This window comes from Ostrea edulis, chromosome 4 (assembly GCF_947568905.1).
Source record: "Ostrea edulis chromosome 4, xbOstEdul1.1, whole genome shotgun sequence".
In the NCBI taxonomy this organism is placed as follows: Eukaryota; Metazoa; Mollusca; class Bivalvia; order Ostreida; family Ostreidae; genus Ostrea; species Ostrea edulis.
The window spans coordinates 21,943,591-21,969,205 of NC_079167.1; the positions used below are offsets into that span (position 1 = coordinate 21,943,591).

The 25,615-nt window shown below is 35.0% G+C and overlaps 2 protein-coding genes across 3 annotated transcripts in view; one reads left to right on the plus strand and one right to left on the minus strand.

The window, feature by feature from the left end:
- The window catches only part of LOC125671315 (heterochromatin protein 1-binding protein 3-like), a 52,527-nt gene that overhangs the window by 19,016 nt on the left and 7,896 nt on the right, over positions 1-25,615 (plus strand). Inside the window, exons 5-9 of the mRNA XM_056162232.1 lie at positions 3,442-3,573; positions 20,120-20,209; positions 20,595-20,802; positions 23,269-23,447; positions 25,150-25,249. Coding sequence (XP_056018207.1) covers positions 3,442-3,573; positions 20,120-20,209; positions 20,595-20,802; positions 23,269-23,447; positions 25,150-25,249 — 709 coding nt within the window. The remainder of the gene's footprint in view (positions 1-3,441; positions 3,574-20,119; positions 20,210-20,594; positions 20,803-23,268; positions 23,448-25,149; positions 25,250-25,615) is intronic.
- The window catches only part of LOC125671317 (leucine-rich melanocyte differentiation-associated protein-like), a 49,322-nt gene continuing 25,667 nt past the window's right edge, over positions 1,961-25,615 (minus strand). Inside the window, exons 7-9 of one of the 2 annotated variants that reach the window (XR_008802297.1) lie at positions 2,684-2,836; positions 2,506-2,559; positions 1,969-2,348 (exon numbers count right to left, since the gene is read on the minus strand). The gene's annotated coding sequence lies outside the window, so the exon portion shown is untranslated. Of the gene's footprint in view, positions 2,837-25,615 lie in introns of both variants that reach the window. The other variant, XM_056162231.1, reaches the window with a different exon arrangement.

The window sequence follows — 25,615 nt, forward strand, 5'->3', positions numbered from 1 at the left end:
TGGCCTCCAGGGGAAGGTTTGGGGCCATAATAAGGACTACGGTTTTACATGCAAATAGATATGGAAAATCTTCTGATATGGACCAAGGTGACTCAGGTGAGCGATGTGGCCCATGGGCCTCTTGTTTACTAGTCTCGGACTTACGCACATGAGGTAATTTAGAACCCTTGTAAACAAAAACATGGCACGAGCCTTGTTTACATAACAAAGAATTGTGAGCTCTGTATCTCCCACATACCTTGACAACTGACACTCAAATTTTTGTTGACCATTAGAAACACCTTAGTTAAGCATTCTAAACGTTAAAAATGAAAAAATAAGATTTGAAAGTTTTCAATGCAAATCGTGTCCATGTCCCTTTAAAGGATTTATTTGATTCTGAATTTAAAAAAAAAAGAAAGAAAAGAAGACAACAACTTCTGGTCCCGAGGTTATTAAACTTATAGAGTACGTAGTCAAACTCCCAATTCTGTACTCAGAGTTCTTATTCAAACTCTGAAGTCGTGGCTATAAAGCTTTATTAAACTCAAACTCTGAAGTCGTGGCTATAAAAGTCTATTAAACTCAAACTCTGAAGTAATGGTTATAAAACTTTATTAAATTCAAACTCTGAAGTCATGGTTATAAAACTGTATTAAATTCAAACTCTGAAGTCATGGTTATAAAACTGTATTAAACTCAAACTCAAACTCCAGTGGAGGTTGTACTCAAGAATTTTTAAGTATGCATCAAAGCATCTCATCTCAAGTGTTGTCTTTAAACAAAAATGGCCGCACACAGGCGATTAATTTTCACTGCACAAGTTAAGATTGTAAAAAAAATTTTAAAAATACAAATATATGTACTGAATATTAAAACGGGATAATTATGGTGTATATTCAAGCTGGAAGCAGAGAGAGAGAGAGAGAGAGAGAGAGAGAGAGAGAGAGACAGTCTTCACGAAAAACTTTGTGAAGCACAGGCCCTTCAGGCCTCCCAGTATAATAATTTTGCAAGCCTGAACAATATTTTAATGGCCCAAAATGTTTTTTTTCTAATTTGACCACTTGTCATTTGCAAGGTGCTGCATGCCGATTCTACACTATAGATACATGCATGTTATACTGTAGGAAAATACATATCAAGATGATCATTGTTAGAGAACAACTGACATTAAAAGGATTATATCTTATTTTATTTTTCAACATATTAATCTCGCAGATGTCATCAGCAGCTCATGTTCTACTTTGTTTTGTAAACACCACGTACAAAACATTTTGTTTTCTCCAGAATTAAATCTTAGCAAAGACCCACCCTCGGTCCAATGGGGCATGAATTTTCATTCTCTTTTCTCCTTGTACGACCGGTTTTTGTTTTATTTGGATCTGATGGTTGTGATTGTAAAATTTTGAATTTCACAGACGAGCCCCCTCCCTACATGGGCACTGGAAGTTAATGTAAATATGTAGTATGTGCATGTATTTTTTATACATGCACATACTATATATTTACATTAACTTCCAGTGCCTGTGCCTCCCTATACTTCAGAAAAGGCAGCTTGGTTGATCGTTTTTCGATGCGAAATTTCACTGCTAAGTCATGACAAAGTCTGAGTCAATATCACGCTGTACTTATAATATATACAAAACATACAATAAAACATTTACAGGCCCGCCAGACTCCTGGGTTAAATATTTTTAGAAGCCTGATCCCGATTTTACTGGCCTCGGGCATGGGCCACCGGTTAACGTGGAAGACTGGAGAGAGAGAGAGAATTCAACAGGTATACATTTAAGACTCATTAAGGGAGGGTGGGAATTCTGTTTGCATCTTATGCTGAACATACTGTACTCATTCTATTGAGTGCCCCTACCCCTGTAAGTGCCCCTTGGGACTTTATTTAACTCCCAAAATTAAGAGCCCCCCCCCCCCCCTTTAAATACAGTATGACTTACCTTATTCTGATAATGGATACTATATCTTTGTATATTGTTCTTTTGATGATTTCAAATGATAAATCAATGAATAAGGCCAGAATGGAATATATTATCATAAAGGAAAGTATAACATTAACTCATTTAGAATTTAATATCTATTTAAACATTTCACCATGTCAAAAATTTCATGGGAAATATTTCAAAAAGCAAAGTTCTAAATAACCAAACCCCATTTCCAATTTTCTAAGCATTCTGGGCACTCAATAGCTTGAATATGGTGTACTTTTTTCTTTTTGATGTAAGTAATTTCCTCTGAAATTTTTTCAGTTTCTTTTTTCAGCTTCATTATTTCCCATTCCAGTCGTTGGTTATCTAGTTTAATGTTTTCTGCTGTTAATCTTTCTAATTCCTCTGCTTGTGGATTTCTCGATTCTGAAAGAGTGTATATAGTTACCAAAATGGTTGTTTTTAAAATACACAGAGATCCAAGATGTTTATGGCACTGCTTATAAAAGTCATCTCTGAACACTTCATATGCACCCTTTTCAGTATTATGAAGATCGAGCATCATATATAGTTATATACTTACTTCTTTTCAGAGGTCTCTTGGATGTTTTTTCTGTGGTCTTGTTGGCTACAGGTTCTATAATTGTTGGAGGATTACTTATTTTGTAAAATTTAGTCAAATGTAAAGTACAATATATTTGTTTGAACATTTGATATAAGATAAGTTGATTAGGTAAATGCATGTAAATTATAATTTGTACCATCAGTGTCAGTTTCTCCTTCAAACCCAGCAACATTGGGCTTCCCTTCGAGGGAGTTGGCAATGACCTCTTCTCCAGGTGTCAAGGAAGGAGGTGCTGGACCACCACCATTCTGTCTCGTAGATCTCTTATTAAAGGCTATCTTTTCTGTAGCTAAACAATAGAAAGATACATTCAATTTTGTTTTTTTATCATTGCAATATTACTTCGAAATTATATACTGGTAATGTATACAAATGTGTAGGGTATGAAAAAAGATCATTTCTTAGTTGCATTCAATGACATGCAGTTTGCCATTTGATTAAATTCCTTTGCACCTGCATCCCAATGCAACTTTAAAATGATAACGCTTTGAGCTTGACTCAGTGGAGAACATACTCCAACTGTTTTATAACCTCGAATTGAGCACGGTACTCTGCTGAGTACGTACTCGGGGCCAGAATAAGAGTATGACTATGGGGCCTGGACTCCTGAAAATATACTGAGACTTGTAAAAGATTCTGGTACTCAACCTTTTCAAAACCTAGAAATCCAGACCTGGACTCTCAAAAAAATAACCAAGTCAAAACTTGGACTTAAGTCTGAGATTTTACTCAAATATAGACTGCTCAAATTAAGGAAAACTCAAACTTAAGATTTTTTCATTTCATGGATATGTTTAAGAAATAAAGTACTCCTTGATTTCCTTGATTTTCATTTCATGGATATGTTTAAGAAATAAAGTACATGCACTCCTTGATTTCCTTAACACAATGAAGAACAAGGGGTTGAGATTTTTCAACTTGAAACAGAAAGTAGGATCCAAGTATCCAGCTCTGCAGGTCGAGACCTACCCGAACAAACTTCTCAACGCGCTGGATAGAGGTGTCCGATACGGAAGCATCATTCTGGTAAGCTCATTTGTCTTTTGATTTGAGTTGCGTAAAACAGCGGTATTATGTAACTAAAAGCTGTGCCAGGACTTGTGTCCTAAATTTCCAAGTGACGATCTGCGAAGCTGCTACCGGGTACTACTTTGTGTACACAAGGTAGTGATATATATTTTTATATAATTTTCAAAAATGAAATTAGTTGTCATCCGTCGTCCTGCGTTATCAATTGAACATTTTGAACTTCTTCTTGATAACTACCAGTCCAATTCTTTTGAAATTTGGTATGAAGCATATTTAGGACAAGGGGGACATAAATTGTAAATTTCAGGACTCTGCCATCCTGGGGCGCTATGCAAAAACTGCCCAAAATTGACCAATTTTCAAAAATCCTCTTCTCAAGAACGACAGATGTGTAAAAAAAAAACAACAACAACTAAATGCATAGTGATGTAGAGCAGGAAGGCCTCTACCAAAATTATAAATTTCATGATCCCCGGGGTAGGGGTTCTGACCCCAGGGTGGGGCCAAACTTAGTATATAGTATATATGTGCAAGTTTGCTAATACTATATAAAATATAAATGCATACTTAGGAATAGCAGTAAAGGATGTACAAAAAAGGTGAATTTCACAACCCAGGGTTTTGACTCTAGGATGGGTCCAAATTAGTCATATCTTTTGATGTTTTAATGTTAATACACATATTATATTATGTAAAGCCTTTCATCAGTGTATGTGCTTTTGAGGGCAGTGAAGTTTTAAGAACACATCTTGTTTTATACGGTTACTGAACATTAGAATTTAGCTTAGATATTCAGAACAGGAATTTTTTTTCTAGATTTCATAGCCCTTGGGAGTAGTGATACCTTTTCGCTAGTACTCAGATGACTGATAAGGCCTGTGGGTGTCGGGTTTATATTTACACTTTACTGTCATTTCTGTTAGAATTCCCAGCCATTAGAATATATGCACTAAATTTATCAAGATTATATGCACGTTGTTCACAATGCATTGATGAAGAAATGACTGTTATTATGTTCCCCAAACAAAGTTTGGGAACATATTGTTTTTACTCTGTTTCTTATTATGTTCCCCAAACAAAGTTTGGGAACATATTGTTTTTACTCTGTTTCTTATTATGTTCCCCAAACAAAGTTTGGGAACATATTGTTTTTACTCTGTTTCTTCTTATTATGTTCCCCAAACGAAGTTTGGGAACATATTGGTTTTACTCTGTTTCTTATTATGTTCCCCAAACGAAGTTTGGGAACATATTGGTTTTACTCTGTTTCTTCTTCTTCTTATTATTATTATTATTCTTTCTTTCTTCTTGGGACTTTTTTGTCCACGAGTGTTCTCAGAAACTACTCAAGGGATCAATATGAAACCTTTTTAGGATGATAGTATAGCATATGTAGATGTGCGGAACGAATGTCATTTTGTCTGAAAATGCATGCATGTGCATGCACGTGCATTGGATTTTTTGTTTACCAACTTTGGAATCAGTCTAACTTTTTTATTTTTCAATGAAATCGTTTGCTATTTATATCGTAGGTATAACAAGGGACCCTTAACTGTTTGGCATCGTCAAAATTTCAATTCTGCACGCGCATGCACGTGTGCTTCAATTTGATTGGATAATACAAAACTGTTTATATCATTCATGCCAATCAAGGAAATTTAATGATTTTTACAGGATAGGTAGACATGTCAAATATCTACAGATCGATGTAATAAAAATTGCAAACGCGCATGCGCACGCACGTGCATTGTCTTTTGAAGGTTCAATTCTTTCAATGACCCTAACTTTTTTGTTTTTTGTCAAAATCTTTTCAAACTTGTATTGTATATGTATCTTGATATTCTTAACAAAAGTGTACAGTCATAATTACCATCTGGCACGTGCATGCACGTGTGCTAAATTCTGATTGGACGATTTTCAAATCGCCATAACTTTCTTATAAATGATGGAAACAATATGAAATTTATACTGTAAGTATATCTATCAAATGTCTATTGAATGACATCAACATTGATGCTAAGTCATACTCACGTGCCCGTGTATGCACGTGCATAGCTTTTCTTTCATTTTTCGGGTACTAAAATGGTCATAACTATTGAATTAAAAACTGAAATGAATTCAAATTTACCCTGACGATCTATGATATGAATGTCTGTGAAATGGTGTCAACAAATTTTCCATTATCAAAATCGCATGCGCGTGAATGCGCGTGCATTGTAATTTTTGACGTCTAAATTTGAGTATTGGTCTATAACATTTTGAGATTGCAATGAATAGATTTGAAAATTAGGTTGCAGGTATGTTTTGGGCCTGTCAATTTATTAATAGTCTCAAAATCACTTCCCTGCACGCGCATGCACGTGCGCTTAATTCTGATTGGACAATTTTGAAATCCCAATAACTTTCTCAAGAGTGAAGCGATCGATACCAAATTCATATAGTAAGTATATTGTTCAAATGTCTATTGATTGGCATCAACAAAATTCTTGTGTGGTACTCACGTGCACGTGTATGCACGTGCATTGATTTCGGTCTTTGTAGTTTTGAGTTGGCGTTAATTTCTCGTTTTTCATTGAACAGTTGTGAAACTTCTCTTGTACTCATATAGTAAGACTTCTAATGTATCGAGATGGTCGAATTATGTATAAGCACGTGCATGCACGTACGTGCACGTGCACAAAACTCTCAGATCTGTATAACTGATTTGTATTAGCATGAAATGGACTGAACGTTATAAAATAGTTATATATTCACATGTTTCACTTTTTGCAATGGTCAAAACCACTTGTACTGAAATAAATGACACCACTTGCTAAATGGGGGAATGTTTGGGGAACATCTGTAACGGTCCCCGTTACAATAAGTACTAGTTATTATGTTCCCCAAACAAAGTTTGGGAACATATTGGTTTTACTCTGTTTCTTCTTCTTATTATTATTATTATTCTTTCTTTATTCTTGTCACCCTTTTTTGTCCACGAGTGTTCTCAGAAACTACTGAAGGGATCAAGACGAAACCTTTTTAGGATGATAGAATACTCTTTGTAGATGTGCGGAACGAACGTCATTTTGTCTGAAAATGCATGCATGTGCATGCACGTGCATTGGATTTTTTGTTTACAAACTTTGGAATGCATCTAACTTTTTTATTTTTCAATGAAATCGTTTGATATTTATATTGCAGGTATAACTTGAGACCCTTAACCGTTTGGAATCGTCAAAATTTCAATTCTGCACGCGCATGCACGTGTGCTTCAATTTGATTGGATAATACAAAACCATTTATAACTTTCATGTAAATTAAGACAATTTGATGCTATTTACAGGATAGGTAAAGATTATAAATATCTACAAATTTATGTTATAAAAATAGAAAACGCGCATGCGCACGCACGTGCATTGACATTTGAAAGTTCAATTCTTTTAATGACCATAACCTTTTTGTTTTTTGTCAAAATCTTTTCAAACTTGTCTTGTATATGTATCTTGATATTCTTAACAAAAGTGTACAGTCATAATTACCATCCGGCACGTGCATGCACGTGTGCTAAATTCTGATTGGACGATTTTCAAATCGCCATAACTTTCTTATAAATGATGGAAACAATATGAAATTTATACTGTAAGTATATCTATCAAATGTCTATTGAATGACATCAACATTGATGCTGAGTCATACTCACGTGCCCGTGTATGCACATGCATATCCTTTCTTTCATTTTTCGGGTACTAAAATGATCATAACTATTGAATTAAAAACTGAAACGAATTCAAATTTACCCTGAGGATCTATGATATGAATGTCTATGAAATGGTTCAACAAATTTTCCATTATTAAAAACGTGTGCGCGTGAATGCGCGTGCATTGTAATTTTTGACGTCTAAATTTAAGTATTGGTCTATAACATTTTGAAATTGCAATGAATAGGTTTGAAAATTAGGTTGCTGGTATGTTTTGGGCCTCTCAATTTATTAATAGTCTCAAAATCACTTCCCTGCACGTGCGCTTAATTCTGATTGGACGATTTTGAAATCTCAATAACTCTCTTATGAGTGAAGCAATCGATACCAAATTCATATAGTAAGTATATTGTTCAAATGTCTATTGAATAGTATCAACAAAATTGTTGTGTGGTACTCACGCGCACGTGTATGCACGTGCATTCATTTCGGTCTTTGTAGTTTTGAGTTGCCGTTATTTTCTCGTTTTTCATTGAACAGTTGTAAAACTTCTCTTGTACTCATATAGTAAGACTTCTAATGTATCGAGATGGTTGAATTATTCATATGCACGTACGTGCACGTGCACAAAACTCTCAGATCTTTATAACTGATTTGAACTAGTATGAAATGGACTGAACGTTATAAGATAGTTATATATTCACATGTTTCACAGTTTGCAATGGTCAAAATCACTTGTACTGAAATAAATGACACCACTTGCTAAATGGGGGAATGTTTGGGGAACATCTGTAACGGTCCCCGTTACAATAAGTACTAGTTATTATTATTATTCTTTCTTTCTTCTTGGGACTTTTTTGTCCACGAGTGTTCTCAGAAACTACTCAAGGGATCAATATGAAACCTTTTTAGGATGATAGTATAGCATATGTAGATGTGCGGAACGAATGTCATTTTGTCTGAAAATGCATGCATGTGCATGCACGTGCATTGGATTTTTTGTTTACCAACTTTGGAATCAGTCTAACTTTTTTATTTTTCAATGAAATCGTTTGCTATTTATATCGTAGGTATAACAAGGGACCCTTAACTGTTTGGCATCGTCAAAATTTCAATTCTGCACGCGCATGCACGTGTGCTTCAATTTGATTGGATAATACAAAACTGTTTATATCATTCATGCCAATCAAGGAAATTTAATGATTTTTACAGGATAGGTAGACATGTCAAATATCTACAGATCGATGTAATAAAAATTGCAAACGCGCATGCGCACGCACGTGCATTGTCTTTTGAAGGTTCAATTCTTTCAATGACCCTAACTTTTTTGTTTTTTGTCAAAATCTTTTCAAACTTGTATTGTATATGTATCTTGATATTCTTAACAAAAGTGTACAGTCATAATTACCATCTGGCACGTGCATGCACGTGTGCTAAATTCTGATTGGACGATTTTCAAATCGCCATAACTTTCTTATAAATGATGGAAACAATATGAAATTTATACTGTAAGTATATCTATCAAATGTCTATTGAATGACATCAACATTGATGCTAAGTCATACTCACGTGCCCGTGTATGCACGTGCATAGCTTTTCTTTCATTTTTCGGGTACTAAAATGGTCATAACTATTGAATTAAAAACTGAAATGAATTCAAATTTACCCTGACGATCTATGATATGAATGTCTGTGAAATGGTGTCAACAAATTTTCCATTATCAAAATCGCATGCGCGTGAATGCGCGTGCATTGTAATTTTTGACGTCTAAATTTGAGTATTGGTCTATAACATTTTGAGATTGCAATGAATAGATTTGAAAATTAGGTTGCAGGTATGTTTTGGGCCTCTCAATTTATTAATAGTCTCAAAATCACTTCCCTGCACGCGCATGCACGTGCGCTTAATTCTGATTGGACAATTTTGAAATCCCAATAACTTTCTCAAGAGTGAAGCGATCGATACCAAATTCATATAGTAAGTATATTGTTCAAATGTCTATTGATTGGCATCAACAAAATTCTTGTGTGGTACTCACGTGCACGTGTATGCACGTGCATTGATTTCGGTCTTTGTAGTTTTGAGTTGGCGTTAATTTCTCGTTTTTCATTGAACAGTTGTGAAACTTCTCTTGTACTCATATAGTAAGACTTCTAATGTATCGAGATGGTCGAATTATGTATAAGCACGTGCATGCACGTACGTGCACGTGCACAAAACTCTCAGATCTGTATAACTGATTTGTATTAGCATGAAATGGACTGAACGTTATAAAATAGTTATATATTCACATGTTTCACTTTTTGCAATGGTCAAAACCACTTGTACTGAAATAAATGACACCACTTGCTAAATGGGGGAATGTTTGGGGAACATCTGTAACGGTCCCCGTTACAATAAGTACTAGTTATTATGTTCCCCAAACAAAGTTTGGGAACATATTGGTTTTACTCTGTTTCTTCTTCTTATTATTATTATTATTCTTTCTTTATTCTTGTCACCCTTTTTTGTCCACGAGTGTTCTCAGAAACTACTGAAGGGATCAAGACGAAACCTTTTTAGGATGATAGAATACTCTTTGTAGATGTGCGGAACGAACGTCATTTTGTCTGAAAATGCATGCATGTGCATGCACGTGCATTGGATTTTTTGTTTACAAACTTTGGAATGCATCTAACTTTTTTATTTTTCAATGAAATCGTTTGATATTTATATTGCAGGTATAACTTGAGACCCTTAACCGTTTGGAATCGTCAAAATTTCAATTCTGCACGCGCATGCACGTGTGCTTCAATTTGATTGGATAATACAAAACCATTTATAACTTTCATGTAAATTAAGACAATTTGATGCTATTTACAGGATAGGTAAAGATTATAAATATCTACAAATTTATGTTATAAAAATAGAAAACGCGCATGCGCACGCACGTGCATTGACATTTGAAAGTTCAATTCTTTTAATGACCATAACCTTTTTGTTTTTTGTCAAAATCTTTTCAAACTTGTCTTGTATATGTATCTTGATATTCTTAACAAAAGTGTACAGTCATAATTACCATCCGGCACGTGCATGCACGTGTGCTAAATTCTGATTGGACGATTTTCAAATCGCCATAACTTTCTTATAAATGATGGAAACAATATGAAATTTATACTGTAAGTATATCTATCAAATGTCTATTGAATGACATCAACATTGATGCTGAGTCATACTCACGTGCCCGTGTATGCACATGCATATCCTTTCTTTCATTTTTCGGGTACTAAAATGATCATAACTATTGAATTAAAAACTGAAACGAATTCAAATTTACCCTGAGGATCTATGATATGAATGTCTATGAAATGGTTCAACAAATTTTCCATTATTAAAAACGTGTGCGCGTGAATGCGCGTGCATTGTAATTTTTGACGTCTAAATTTAAGTATTGGTCTATAACATTTTGAAATTGCAATGAATAGGTTTGAAAATTAGGTTGCTGGTATGTTTTGGGCCTCTCAATTTATTAATAGTCTCAAAATCACTTCCCTGCACGTGCGCTTAATTCTGATTGGACGATTTTGAAATCTCAATAACTCTCTTATGAGTGAAGCAATCGATACCAAATTCATATAGTAAGTATATTGTTCAAATGTCTATTGAATAGTATCAACAAAATTGTTGTGTGGTACTCACGCGCACGTGTATGCACGTGCATTCATTTCGGTCTTTGTAGTTTTGAGTTGCCGTTATTTTCTCGTTTTTCATTGAACAGTTGTAAAACTTCTCTTGTACTCATATAGTAAGACTTCTAATGTATCGAGATGGTTGAATTATTCATATGCACGTACGTGCACGTGCACAAAACTCTCAGATCTTTATAACTGATTTGAACTAGTATGAAATGGACTGAACGTTATAAGATAGTTATATATTCACATGTTTCACAGTTTGCAATGGTCAAAATCACTTGTACTGAAATAAATGACACCACTTGCTAAATGGGGGAATGTTTGGGGAACATCTGTAACGGTCCCCGTTACAATAAGTACTAGTTATTATTATTATTCTTTCTTTCTTCTTGGGACTTTTTTGTCCACGAGTGTTCTCAGAAACTACTCAAGGGATCAATATGAAACCTTTTTAGGATGATAGTATACCATATGTAGATGTGCGGAACGAATGTCATTTTGTCTGAAAATGCATGCATGTGCATGCACGTGCATTGGATTTTTTGTTTACAAACTTTGGAATGCATCTAACTTTTTTATTTTTCAATGAAATCGTTTGATATTTATATTGCAGGTATAACTTGAGACCCTTAACCGTTTGGAATCGTCAAAATTTCAATTCTGCACGCGCATGCACGTGTGCTTCAATTTGATTGGATAATACAAAACCATTTATAACTTTCATGTAAATTAAGACAATTTGATGCTATTTACAGGATAGGTAAAGATTATAAATATCTACAAATTTATGTTATAAAAATAGAAAACGCGCATGCGCACGCACGTGCATTGACATTTGAAAGTTCAATTCTTTTAATGACCATAACCTTTTTGTTTTTTGTCAAAATCTTTTCAAACTTGTCTTGTATATGTATCTTGATATTCTTAACAAAAGTGTACAGTCATAATTACCATCCGGCACGTGCATGCACGTGTGCTAAATTCTGATTGGACGATTTTCAAATCGCCATAACTTTCTTATAAATGATGGAAACAATATGAAATTTATACTGTAAGTATATCTATCAAATGTCTATTGAATGACATCAACATTGATGCTGAGTCATACTCACGTGCCCGTGTATGCACATGCATATCCTTTCTTTCATTTTTCGGGTACTAAAATGATCATAACTATTGAATTAAAAACTGAAACGAATTCAAATTTACCCTGAGGATCTATGATATGAATGTCTATGAAATGGTTCAACAAATTTTCCATTATTAAAAACGTGTGCGCGTGAATGCGCGTGCATTGTAATTTTTGACGTCTAAATTTAAGTATTGGTCTATAACATTTTGAAATTGCAATGAATAGGTTTGAAAATTAGGTTGCTGGTATGTTTTGGGCCTCTCAATTTATTAATAGTCTCAAAATCACTTCCCTGCACGTGCATGCACGTGCGCTTAATTCTGATTGGACGATTTTGAAATCTCAATAACTCTCTTATGAGTGAAGCAATCGATACCAAATTCATATAGTAAGTATATTGTTCAAATGTCTATTGAATAGTATCAACAAAATTGTTGTGTGGTACTCACGCGCACGTGTATGCACGTGCATTCATTTCGGTCTTTGTAGTTTTGAGTTGCCGTTATTTTCTCGTTTTTCATTGAACAGTTGTAAAACTTCTCTTGTACTCATATAGTAAGACTTCTAATGTATCGAGATGGTTGAATTATTCATATGCACGTACGTGCACGTGCACAAAACTCTCAGATCTTTATAACTGATTTGAACTAGTATGAAATGGACTGAACGTTATAAGATAGTTATATATTCACATGTTTCACAGTTTGCAATGGTCAAAATCACTTGTACTGAAATAAATGACACCACTTGCTAAATGGGGGAATGTTTGGGGAACATCTGTAACGGTCCCCGTTACAATAAGTACTAGTTATTATTATTATTCTTTCTTTCTTCTTGGGACTTTTTTGTCCACGAGTGTTCTCAGAAACTACTCAAGGGATCAATATGAAACCTTTTTAGGATGATAGTATACCATATGTAGATGTGCGGAACGAATGTCATTTTGTCTGAAAATGCATGCATGTGCATGCACGTGCATTGGAGTTTTTGTTTACAAACTTTAGAATTAGTCTAACTTTTTTATTTTTCAATGAAATCGTTTGCTATTTATATCGTAGGTATAACATGGGACCCTTAACCGTTTGGCAGCGTCAAAATTTCAATTCTGCACGCGCATGCACGTGTGCTTCAATTTGATTGGATAATACAAAACCGTTTATAACATTCATGCCAATCAAGGAAATTTAATGATATTTACAGGATAGGTAGACATGTCAAATATCTACAGATCGATGTAATAAAAATTGCAAACGCGCATGCGCACACACGTGCATTGTCTTTTGAAGGTTCAATTCTTTCAATGACCATAACTTTTTTGTTTTTTGTCAAAATCTTTTCAAACTTGTATTGTATATGTATCTTGATATTCTTAACAAAAGTGTATAGTCATAATTACCATCCGGCACGTGCATGCACGTGTGCTAAATTCTGATTGGACGATTTTCAAATCGCCATAACTTTCTTATAAATGATGGAAACAATATGAAATTTATACTGTAAGTATATCTATCAAATGTCTATTGAATGACATCAACATTGATGCTGAGTCATACTCACGTGCCCGTGTATGCACGTGCATAGCTTTTCTTTCATTTTTCGGGTACTAAAATGGTCATAACTATTGAATTAAAAACTGAAATGAATTCAAATTTACCCTGAGGATCTATGATATGAATGTCTGTGAAATGGTGACAACAAATTTTCCATTATCAAAATCGCGTGCGCGTGAATGCGCGTGCATTGTAATTTTTGACGTCTAAATTTGAGTATTGGTCTATAACATTTTGAGATTGCAATGAATAGGTTTGAAAATTAGGTCACAGGTATGTTTTGGGCCTGTCAATTTATTAATAGTCTCAAAATCACTTCCCTGCACGCGCATGCACGTGCGCTTAATTCTGATTGGACGATTTTGAAATCCCAATAACTTTCTTGAGAGTGAAGCGATCGATACCAAATTCATATAGTAAGTATATTGTTCAAATGTCTATTGATTAGCATCAACAAAATTGTTGTGTGGTACTCACGCGCACGTGTATGCACGTGCATTGATTTCGGTCTTTGTAGTTTTGAGTTGGCGTTAATTTCTCGTTTTTCATTGAACAGTTGTGAAACTTCTCTTGTACTCATATAGTAAGACTTCTAATGTATCGAGATGGTCGAATTATGTATATGCACGTGCATGCACGTACGTGCACAAAACTCTCAGATCTTTATAACTGATTTGTATTAGCATGAAATGGACTGAACGTTATAAAAGAGTTCTATATTCACATGTTTCACAGTTTGCAATGGTCAAAACCACTTGTACTGAAATAAATGACACCACTTGCTAAATGGGGGAATGTTTGGGGAACATCTGTAACGGTCCCCGTTACAATAAGTACTAGTTATTATTATTATTATTCTTTTTCTCCGGTACTTTTTTGTCCGGTAGTGTTCTCAGAAACTACAAAAGGGATCGATATGAAACTTTCCAGGATGATAGTATAGCGTTTGTAGATGTGCATAGTGATAGTCATTTTGTCTGCACGTGCATGCACGCGCGCGCACGTGCATTGCAATTTTGGTACAAAAAATGGAAAATCAGAATATTGAAGGAAACGATATAAAACCTAAATAGGATGATAGTATATCATTTGTACATATGAAAAATAATATTTATTTTGTCAGCACGTGCACGCATGCGCGTGCACGCGCATTACAAAATTTGTACGCTAACTTTGGAATCAGTCTAACTTTTTTGTTGTTCATTGAAATGGCTTGAAATTCATATCATAGGTAGATATTGAGACTCTTAACTGATTTGCATGGTCAAAATTACCAATTTGCACGCGCATGCACGTGCGCTTCATTTTGATTGGATAATACTAAAACGTTTGTAACTACAGTGGAACCCCGTTATTACGTTTTCCATTTTGTCACGATAAAATAACGTAATAACGGGGGCAACGTAATAAACGTTCCCAGTGAAATCCATTAAAAATATCATTTGGAAATTGTATATCGTCCGTTGGTACTCCGTGAAGGGGTGTGTGAATATATGTTTACTGTTTCTTTGTTTAAAAGACTATGATACTTTGTTTTATTTACATCTTATCTTTAATGTCCGTAATTCTTCATGTTCTTATCCCTTTTCTTTATTTCTGGTGTAGGATTCATAAGGATGTTTTGATAAATGTTGCTTTTCTGCATTCGTTTGGACCGCCATTTTGTTCAACTTTAAAACAATGCGTTCATGTAAATTTCTCTCAATAACTTGTTCCGGTTCGTATTCAACATTCGTATTAAAAAAAATAACAAAACATCGTTTTTATTAAGTTCGCGAATTACACAATACACAACGCAATAAAAAAAAATCCCATCCAAAAAACAACAAAACTATAGACACAAAACGCACACGATACCCAACACTTACACACTTTTCTCACCAACGATAAACACGGAGAACAATTTAAGCGCAATCCACATAAAAAAAATATAATGATGCACGAAGATTTCATTTACAACGCTAAATGATGGCACTAAAATCACGTTCGCATCAGGGGATTTTAGAATATTCACAGAGGTAAATGCCGTGCACGAATCGGCCGATAACACAAGACAGTTTGGTCGGTGTATGTATGGACGAGATTTACGAACACCAAAGCTGCATGTCGAAACAACGGACAATTTTTTAATTGAACACTTCCTTTAGTCACCTATGTCCAAGAAGTTACCCAAGCGGTTTTAACATTGCTACGATAAATCTTGTCTTTCATGTTTGGTACCAAAGCTGTCCGTAAATAGAGTTTTAATAGGAAAGGTAATCACACAATGCTGAACACGCAGGTAGTTGAGAAATTATTTCTTTGATTATCAAAATATGAAAAATGAAGTAACTTTCATAGAGTACAATTTCTAAATAAACATTATTTAATTGTTTATCACTGGCTTCGATACGGAGTATTCACCTGTATTGATGTCGCTAGATCTATCGAAGCGTGATCAGTCAAGCGTCTCTAATCCCCAAACAGATCAGGAAATTTACGTGGTGACTGCCTCAGGCAGTCAAGGTGTGAATGGCTTATTATTTTGAGAATCACTATTGAATAATTAGGGGTTTATTACGTTTTCGTCGGAATTTTTACAACGTAATACCGAGTCCCGGCATCTTAGGACAACGTAATAACGAGGTCTATTTTATATAGGTTTGTTAAGAAATGGTTTTGTGCTTTGAAATTCCAACGTAATATGCGGACTAACGTAATAAAGGGGGAACGTAATAACGGGGTTCCACTGTATCTTGTTTATGAAGTGAATGAGATGATATTCACAGCATATGTAGACAATATGTGTATCTATATAATGGTGTAAGAAAAAAATGCCCATGCGCATGCGCGTGCAACGTTTTTAAATTTTCAATTTTTAAAGGACGATAACGTTTTTGTTTTTCATCAAATTCTATTGATATTAATGGTTTAGATGTGTCTTGTTACTCCTTACTAATTGTTGTGGTTAGAATTACTGCTCAGCACGTGCATGCACGTGTGCTGAATTCTGATTGGACGATTTTAAAATCGCTATAACTTCCTTGTATTTGGTGGAAACGTTATGAAATTCACACTGTGGGTATATGATACACATGCCTGTTGAACGACATCAACAAAAATTCGGAATCGTGCGCGTGTATGCGCGTGAAACGCTTTCTTTCATTTTTTTTTTTGGTACTGAAATGACCATATTGAACGTACTACATGTAATTAAAGGCTAAAATAAAATGATTTTTTGCTATAGATTCACAAGGACATCACTTTTTAATTGGGGGAGGTTTGGGGAACATATGTAACGGTCCCCGTTACAATTAGAACTAGTTATTATTATTATTATTATTCTTTTTCTCCGGTACTTTTTTGTCCAGTAGTGTTCTCAGAAACTACAAAAGGGATCGATATGAAACTTTCCAGGATGATAGTATAGCGTTTGTAGATGTGCATAGTGATAGTCATTTTGTTTGCACATACATGCACGCGCGCGCACGTGCATTGCAATTTTGGTACAAAAAATGGAAAAATCAGAATATTGAAGGAAGCGATATAAAACCTAAATAGGATGATAGTATATCATTTGTACATATGAAAAATAATATTTATTTTGTCAGCACGTGCACGCATGCGCGTGCACGCGCATTACAAAATTTGTACGCTAACTTTGGAATCAGTCTAACTTTTTTGTTGTTCATTGAAATGGCTTGAAATTCATATCATAGGTAGATATTGAGACTCTTAACTGATTTGCATGGTCAAAATTACCAATTTGCACGCGCATGCACGTGCGCTTCATTTTGATTGGATAATACTAAAATGTTTGTAACTATCTTGTTTATGAAGTGAATGAGATGATATTCACAGCATATGTAGACAATATGTGTATCTATATAATGGTGTAAGAAAAAAATGCCCACGCGCATGCGCGTGCAACGTTTTTAAATTTTCAATTTTTAAAGGACGATAACGTTTTTGTTTTTCATCAAATTCTATTGATATTAATGGTTTAGGTGTGTCTTGTTACTCCTTACAAATTGTTGTGGTTAGAATTACTGCTCAGCACGTGCATGCACGTGTGCTGAATTCTGATTGGACAATTTTAAAATCGCTATAACTTCCTTGTATTTGGTGGAAACGTTATGAAATTCACACTGTGGGTATATGATACACATGCCTGTTGAACGACATCAACAAAAATTCGGAATCATACACGCGTGCGCGTGTATGCGCGTGCAACGCTTTCTTTCATTTTTTTTTGGTACTGAAATGACCATATTGAACGTACTACATGTAATTAAAGGCTAAAATAAAATGATTTTTTGCTATAGATTCACAAGGACATCACTTTTTAATTGGGGGAGGTTTGGGGAACATATGTAACGGTCCCCGTTACAATTAGAACTAGTTACAATTGGTAAAGGTATCGAAAGACAAAAAACATTAAAAATGTACATATTTAAACATCAAGTTTAAATATTCAGCTATTTGTTTTGATAGGACACTCTTCCTTTGATAATAGGTACATAGATAGTGGAATCATGGCAAATTATTGCGATATGTGAAATGATGACACATCACCAAAGTAATGGGACAAAATGCTGTTGTCAATAGTAACATTTTAGGGTTCAATTAACTGTTTAAGTAGGTTAACCTATAACATACAAACGTTCAGGAGACTGACCAAGTTTTGTTGCCATAGCAATACTGGCAGCATAGCAGTACCTCTTTTAAACTCTCTAATTACTATGTACAAATAGTTAATAGTGTCTTGATAATAAAATGATAATGATAGCCTTTATTTATCCAGGATAACACAAATTAGCATATAGCTAGTTTCCATTGTGGTTCTGCATTAAAACATATACACAAACATAAAATTAACATCTAAAATTAGTATCTAAACATGAACTTTTGTATTAAATCTGAAGAGGATTTGCTGCTCTGTCAAATCTAATGAGGATTAGATTTTTCATGTGTCATATCCTGTGAGGATATGTGCCATGTGTCAAATTTGAAGAGGATATTTGTAATGTGTCAAATCAAATGAGAAAATTTGTAACACATGAAATCCTTTTAAAGGGACTGATTCACGATTTTACCCAAAATTTTGTTTTTCACTTTTAATGATCAAAATCTACTGTCTAATGTGTTTGAAAAATTTCACATGAAAATTAAGGTTATACATTATCACAGAAGCTCATTTTATAGAGTTTATTATTATTTGTTTTGTAAGCAAAGATTGCGATATGTTATTGTTTACAGAATTTTCAAAAGAAATGGATATCGATCAAAGAATTATTATATATTTCATTTTTCAAGCATTTTTGGGGTGAAATGTATCATCTAAAAGTTAAAATTTGTGACTATGCAAAATTAAGATGCATTATATTACAAAATCAATATTTCACTTGTTTCTTTGTCTACCGTATATACTCGCCTATAAGTCGGTCCGCCTATAAGTCGCCTATAAGTCGGTTGTAGTTTTTAAGGTAATTTTGTAGGAATTTGCCATTAACCCGCTTATAAGTCGGTACAAGTTTTTGTCAGAATCGGTTGACAATTTCAAGTCAATGCTCTAGTGTTTTTACCTATGTTTCAAAAATTATTTTTTTCAGAAATTAATAATTATAAGGTGCTCAATATCCAAGCCATATCTGTTTGGGGTTTAAACGCAACCCTTGATCTATTATGGGCAATGATCCCTAGTTTACCTAAGCAATTATGGTCTCCTAATTACCAGTACCTGACACCTGTTTACTTAGTGGCACGCGCCTAGCAAAAACTGTTATGGTGGGATTTAGGTATAATTCATTGTATCAACAATAGAGTTTTTAAGAATCAAGAATGATGATCTAAATTATCTGTTAACAATATTCAATCTTTTATGAAATATATTTCAACCGGTATACATATGAATATTTCAATATTAAATCGGGTTCGTAATTCAATACCGATAAACGATAGATTAGTTGAATTGAAAGTATTAGTTACCGGTATGTAAATAATTTTTAACTAGATAAAAATATGTAAATACTTGTACTTTATACATAATTTTAAAATACATAAACAATACAATATGTCTAGAATTTGTGAACGATAATCATTTGTGTGGTAGTCCACGATAATCGTCGAAGTTGTTTAAAAACCACTACGCCGCCAAGAAAAATACCAATCTTCTTAGGACGCGCCTATAAGTTGGACATGGAGTTTTGGACCAAAAATCCGACTTATAGGCGAGTATATACGGTACATAAAAAGACTCAAGTCTTTGTTTACATAACACATATTTAAGGCTAAAATATTGCTTTCATTCATGCATTCAGAAGGTCAAAATTTTGTCTGTCAACATTAAATGAGTTATATTTCTAATGTTTAACATCAAAAATAAAAAATATTTTTATCAAAAATCGTGAACCAGTCCCTTTAAGGGATTTTCAGAAGTTGGCATAGATGTTTACTTGGTTTTCACTTTGTATGAAATGTCTTCAGAATTTTACCATGTTGTCTGTAGAATGGATGGGATTTTTCAGGTGAAAGGATCGGGGAAATGTGGCTATTACCGAGTACCTGGTGAGAGCACGGCAGAGGAAGATAAACCGAAGCCAAAGGAAAAGAAAAACGTAAATTTTTATGTCTGGATATTTTATGTGAGAGCTACAGCAAAGCAGAAATCTAGTTTATTTCTGTGGTATCTTTTTAGGACTATTCTAGCAAAATCCATGTATATGTGATGGTGGAATGACATCATTATTTAAATATAATAGTGAATATGGTAAGGGAAAATGTTAGGGCCCTGTGATGAGTGTCCTATAGTGATCAGCATGTGTGTGCAATTAAAAAACAAACCAAAAAAACCAACAACAAAAACTCAGTCCACTCAATTCTAGGCCTGCTCTTCAGACATGGTACATAGTTACACAATAAAAAGTTGCAGGGTTTCATAAAGCATAGCAAACAAGCAGATACACGAAGATGTTTCTGAAGTTTGGAATTTTATGTTTGAAGAAAGGTGAAGTTGAAGAGAAAGAAGAGGAAGAAAATGGAGAGACAGGAGAAGTTCCGGAGACCTCAGGACAGGAAGAGAAAGTAAAGTCCAAAAAGCGGGGGAAGAAAAGAAAGTCGGAGGAAGCTGAGGAAGATGATGGAGAGGGAAAAGATGAACAGGAGGGAGAGGAGGACAGCAAGGCCGCCAAGAAGAAAAAGAAAAGGAGGGGTAGGTTTTCCTTATACTATGAAAGAGGTTATTTATGGGGGGGGATTTACATGGTCATCTATGTAATTAGCGCATAAATTTCCCCTATAGTTAGAAATATTTGAAATATTCAGTTACCGCGTATTCCCCCCCCCCCCTCCACACACACACACACACACACACACACAATGTTGGACGTGGAAAAACTTGTACTTAACCCTAGCGTAAATAACCACTTTTACAGTAGTCAATCCTAGATATGTACACAACTTTGTTGGGGTAAAATTTTCATGGTTTAGAAAAGATACAATTTTGATTTTGTGGTGTAAGAGGTTTAGCTCTTTATTGTGGTATAAGAGTTGTGGCTCTTTATCATGGTGTGAGAGATGTGGCTCTTTATCGTGGTATAAGAGTTGTGGCTCTTTTTCTTGGTGTAAGAGTTGTGGCTCTTTATCAGGGTGTAAGAGTTGTGGCTCTTTATCGGGGTGTAAGAGTTGTGGCTCGTTATCGGGGTGTAAGAGTTGTGGCTCTTTATTGGGATGTAAGAGTTGTGTCTCTTTATCGTGGTGTAAGAGTTGTGGCTCTTTTTCAATGTGTAAGAGTTGTGGTGCAAGAGTTGTGGCTCTATTCGTGGTATAAGAGTTGTGGCTCTTTTTTGTGGTGTAAGAGTTGTGGCTCTTTATTGTGGTGTAAGAGTTATGGCTCTTTTCGTGGTGTAAGAGTTGTGGCTCTTTTTTGTGGTGTAATAGTTTTGGCTCTTTTTCGTGGTGTGAGAGTTCTGGCTTTTTTTTTCGTGGTGTAAGAGTTGTGGCTCTTTTTCTTGGAGTAAGAGTTCTGGCTCTTTATTGTGGTGTAAGAGTTGTGGCTCTTTTTGGGGTGTAATAGTTGTGGCTCTTTTTCGTGGTGTAAGAGTTGTGGCTCTCTACTGCCGTTCACTTCCTCCTGTGCATGGAAGATTTGTGATTTAGTAGTTATTTAGGAAGATTTGTGATTTAGTAGCTATTTAGGAAGATTTGTGATTTACTAGTTATTTAGGAAGATTTGTGATTTAGTAGCTATTTAGGAAGATTTGTGATTTAGTAGCTATTTAGGAAGATTTGTGATTTACTAGTTATTTAGGAAGATTTGTGATTTAGTAGCTATTTAGGAAGATTTGTGATTTAGTAGCTGTTTAGGAAGATTTGTGATTCGGTAGCTTTTGGGAAGATTTGTGATTTAGTAGCTATTGGAAAGATTTGTGATTTGGTAGCTATTTAGGAAGATTTGTGATTTAGTAGCTATTAGGTGATATATGATTTAGTAGCTATTAGGATGATGATCATAATCACTCCCAGTACCATCATTCCCCTGTCTTTTTTATATTCCCGTGTCAGTGTAACAGTATTGTTACTTGTCTTTGGGGTATCCCCATCTTGTGACAGGGTGTATTATGATGTACTGTTATCTGTCCAACCCCTCTATCTGCACTATATTGAGATAATGAACTTACTGATGCGGTCAGACGAGTTCTATCACTGGTGGCCAGATAGCTCAGTTGGTAGAACACCTGATTAGGGATTCGGGGGGCAGGTTCGAATCCCAATCTGGCCCGTTGCATTTTCTCCCTTGCTGTTACATTTGGTGTTACTACCCTTGGACTTGTAGGTGAAAGGGGCAAAAGTATCTGGGTTGTGTTTCTTTGAGGACAAAGACAAAACTAAGGGGGAGAAAAGTGGTGGTCAGATCGGTTTGATCACCGATGGCCAGATAGCTCAGTTGGTACAGCACCTGACTGGAGATTCAGGGGACTCAGGTTTGAATCCCGGTCTGGTTCATTGCATTTTCTCCCTTCTGTTATATGTGGTTCACCCATGTTTTGAAGAGTGATGTCCCTTTAAGTGAAGGGCACAAAGTATATACATGTATGTATACATGAAGATGTTTCTGATTGAAATTTTGTTGTCCTTTTGTGTTGCAGTACATTGCCTTATTGTATGTTATGAACCATGGATTTGCACACACTGAATTTGTACCGTTGGCAACACTCTTTTATAGTATCAGTTACTGACCTTCTTTTATAGTATTTGTTACTGACCCTCTTTTATAGTATCAGTTACTGACCCTGTTTTATAGTATCGGTTACTGACCCTCTTTTATAGTATCGGTTACTGACCCTCTTTTATAGTATCGGTTACTGACCCTGTTTTATAGTATCAGTTACTGACCCTCTTTTATAGTATCGGTTACTGACCCTCTTTTACAGTATCGGTTACTGACCCTCTTTTATGGTATCAGTTGCTGACCCTCTTTTATGGTATCGGTTACTGACCCTCTTTTATAGTATCTGTTTCTGACTCTCTTTTATAGTATCGGTTACTGACCCTCTTTCATAGTATCGGTTACTGACCCTCTTTTATGGTATCGGTTACTGACCCTGTTTTATAGGATCGGTTACTGACCTTCTTTTATAGTATATGTTACTAACCAATGTGATTTCTATATTGACAGGTAAATCTAGAACCAGTGCAGACAGAGGCAAAGCAGCTAGGCATGGGGATCCGACAAAGATTGAGGACACCTTCCCTATGGCTCTGACCTATATGTGTGATCCCAAAGAGGCCTCCATAGGGAAGATAAGCAAATACATTAACAGATACTACCCAGCGGTGGACACACAGGCTAAGTATGTATCGCTAACTAACAATCAAAATCAATTTATCATAATATAGACTAATATGTATCAATAAGGCCAAAAAATTAATTACTTGGTTCTCAGGCCAGTTTTATCAAAAACAAATGAAGGAGAGAGGCCTTTTTTTTCTTCCTTTTTACTTCATGAAAAGCAGATGAGGGATTTTTTTTTTTTTTTTTTATTTCAAAACTACCAATTTTTAATCCAGTCCTCAATAATCATTGAACAAAGAAATCAAGAATATTATTTCCATCTCTTCTTTTTTCTCTTGCATTTTCTACATTCTTTCGTTTGTGTTGCAACTGGTGATTAGCCCTACAGCTTTCACAAGTGGGATAAACCCCTTCAATTTGCTCAACTGTGTCATTTTTACAGTAAAAGTATATTGGAGGGAATATACCAGCACTAAAACACAGGGTTTTGACACAATCTGAGCAAACTAGTATATATAGTACCCAGTGAATCAGATGATGCATTATAATTTCTGTTACATGTGTAAGTTGACAGATGAAAACAACAAAATTGTTTTTATTTATGTGTGCATAATACGCCAGTTTCGAGATACAAACTCTTCTGTGTAGGAGGTGCATTTAGTGGAACTTTGAATGACTAAGTGGGACAGAGTGGACCTACAGTCAGCGAGAAAGACGATGAAATGTATTAAAAGCGGCTTCTCTTTTAATATGTAAATGTGCGAAATACAAAATACTATCGAAAGAAATGTTTTACTAAATTGGAAACATAAAAACAATGTGGTATTTGCAAGTAATGTCTTTGATGTGGTACTTATGACCAACGAAATAACGTGATATGATAAGAATTCTATGTATTTAATTACTCCCTAAACACTTATAACTTACTTAGTTTGTGTATCAGTCGAATTCGGGTGATCTTGCAGTGTATGAGAAACTTACTGAGTCCATTCACTTACACAGTGATGAATATTAGTCCCATTCCTGCGTGTAAACAAATTGTTTCGCGCCTCACTATACACGAGAGTTCTCCAAATGGAAATAACTCGGGTGTATCTCTAAACCGGCGTATTGATGTAAGCCTATGTCATCTTTGTGTTTAAGGCGTAAATCACGTATCAAAACATCCCATTCAGATTTCTGCATTTCTACTTTCGTTTTGAAATGGTACTCAACTTTGCCGAGTTTGTTCAGTTTATTCCAGCACATACCGTCCTTTATCATCATTTGGGCGAGGTGCATTATCGATTATCTCTGGAAGCTGATCGTAAACCCCAAAACATTCTCCTAAAATCGTTTGTCTTTGTTTTTTGGACAAAATGTCGTGGCAAAGGCAACAACATGGCTAGATTGGGGGGGGGGGGGGGGGGGGGGGGGGCATTACTCAAACCAAACTGTATGTAAAGCACGATTTGATTTCACGTGTCTGTATCATCCAGACGTTTGTCAAACATTTTACTGACGGAGGTATCTAAAATGCAGTCGGGAGTTTCCGCATTTTTTTTTTTTTAGCACCCTACGAGCGCAGGAAAGAAATTTTATTTTATTCATTAAATGATAAAAATGGGTAATGCGCATTGTTGAAAGAGATGCAGGCGGGCCTGAGAACCAAGTAATTAATTTTTTTAGGCCTAATACTATCAAAATCCATACAATATATTTAGTTAAGGAAATTGAAGTCAGCTGTTTTAAAAGTGAAGATGATATAATTTAATTGTCTTTCAGATTGAAAAAGCAATGGAAAAAGGCGAATCAAATGGCATGTGGCAGCTAGTAGGGGGCCAGACCTATCGTCTTCTGCTGGAAGAGTTTAACCCTGGATACTGTAAGTGACTATATTGCACAACTTTCCCGTTTTACGCTGGTAGATTTCATTGAAAAATAAGTTTTGTTTTAAAAATTATTCTCAAGTCATTTTTGGTCTAATCATAATGAAATTGAAAGCATTTTTTATAAAGCATCTGGAGCATAAACTTCTTTTTGGAATTTTTAAAGCTTTAACCAACAATTGCAAAGAGATGGTGATTGAATGAAATGCAAACATAGATTTTTAGCTCTCCATTTTATTGTATTTATGGATTCCTTTGTAGTATGATGAAAACTGTGAGTGTGGTATTCGTACAGTCATATGTATGGTGTTAAACACTTAAAACATGCAGAAATTGTAGATACAAGTATTTGTGTTTATAAT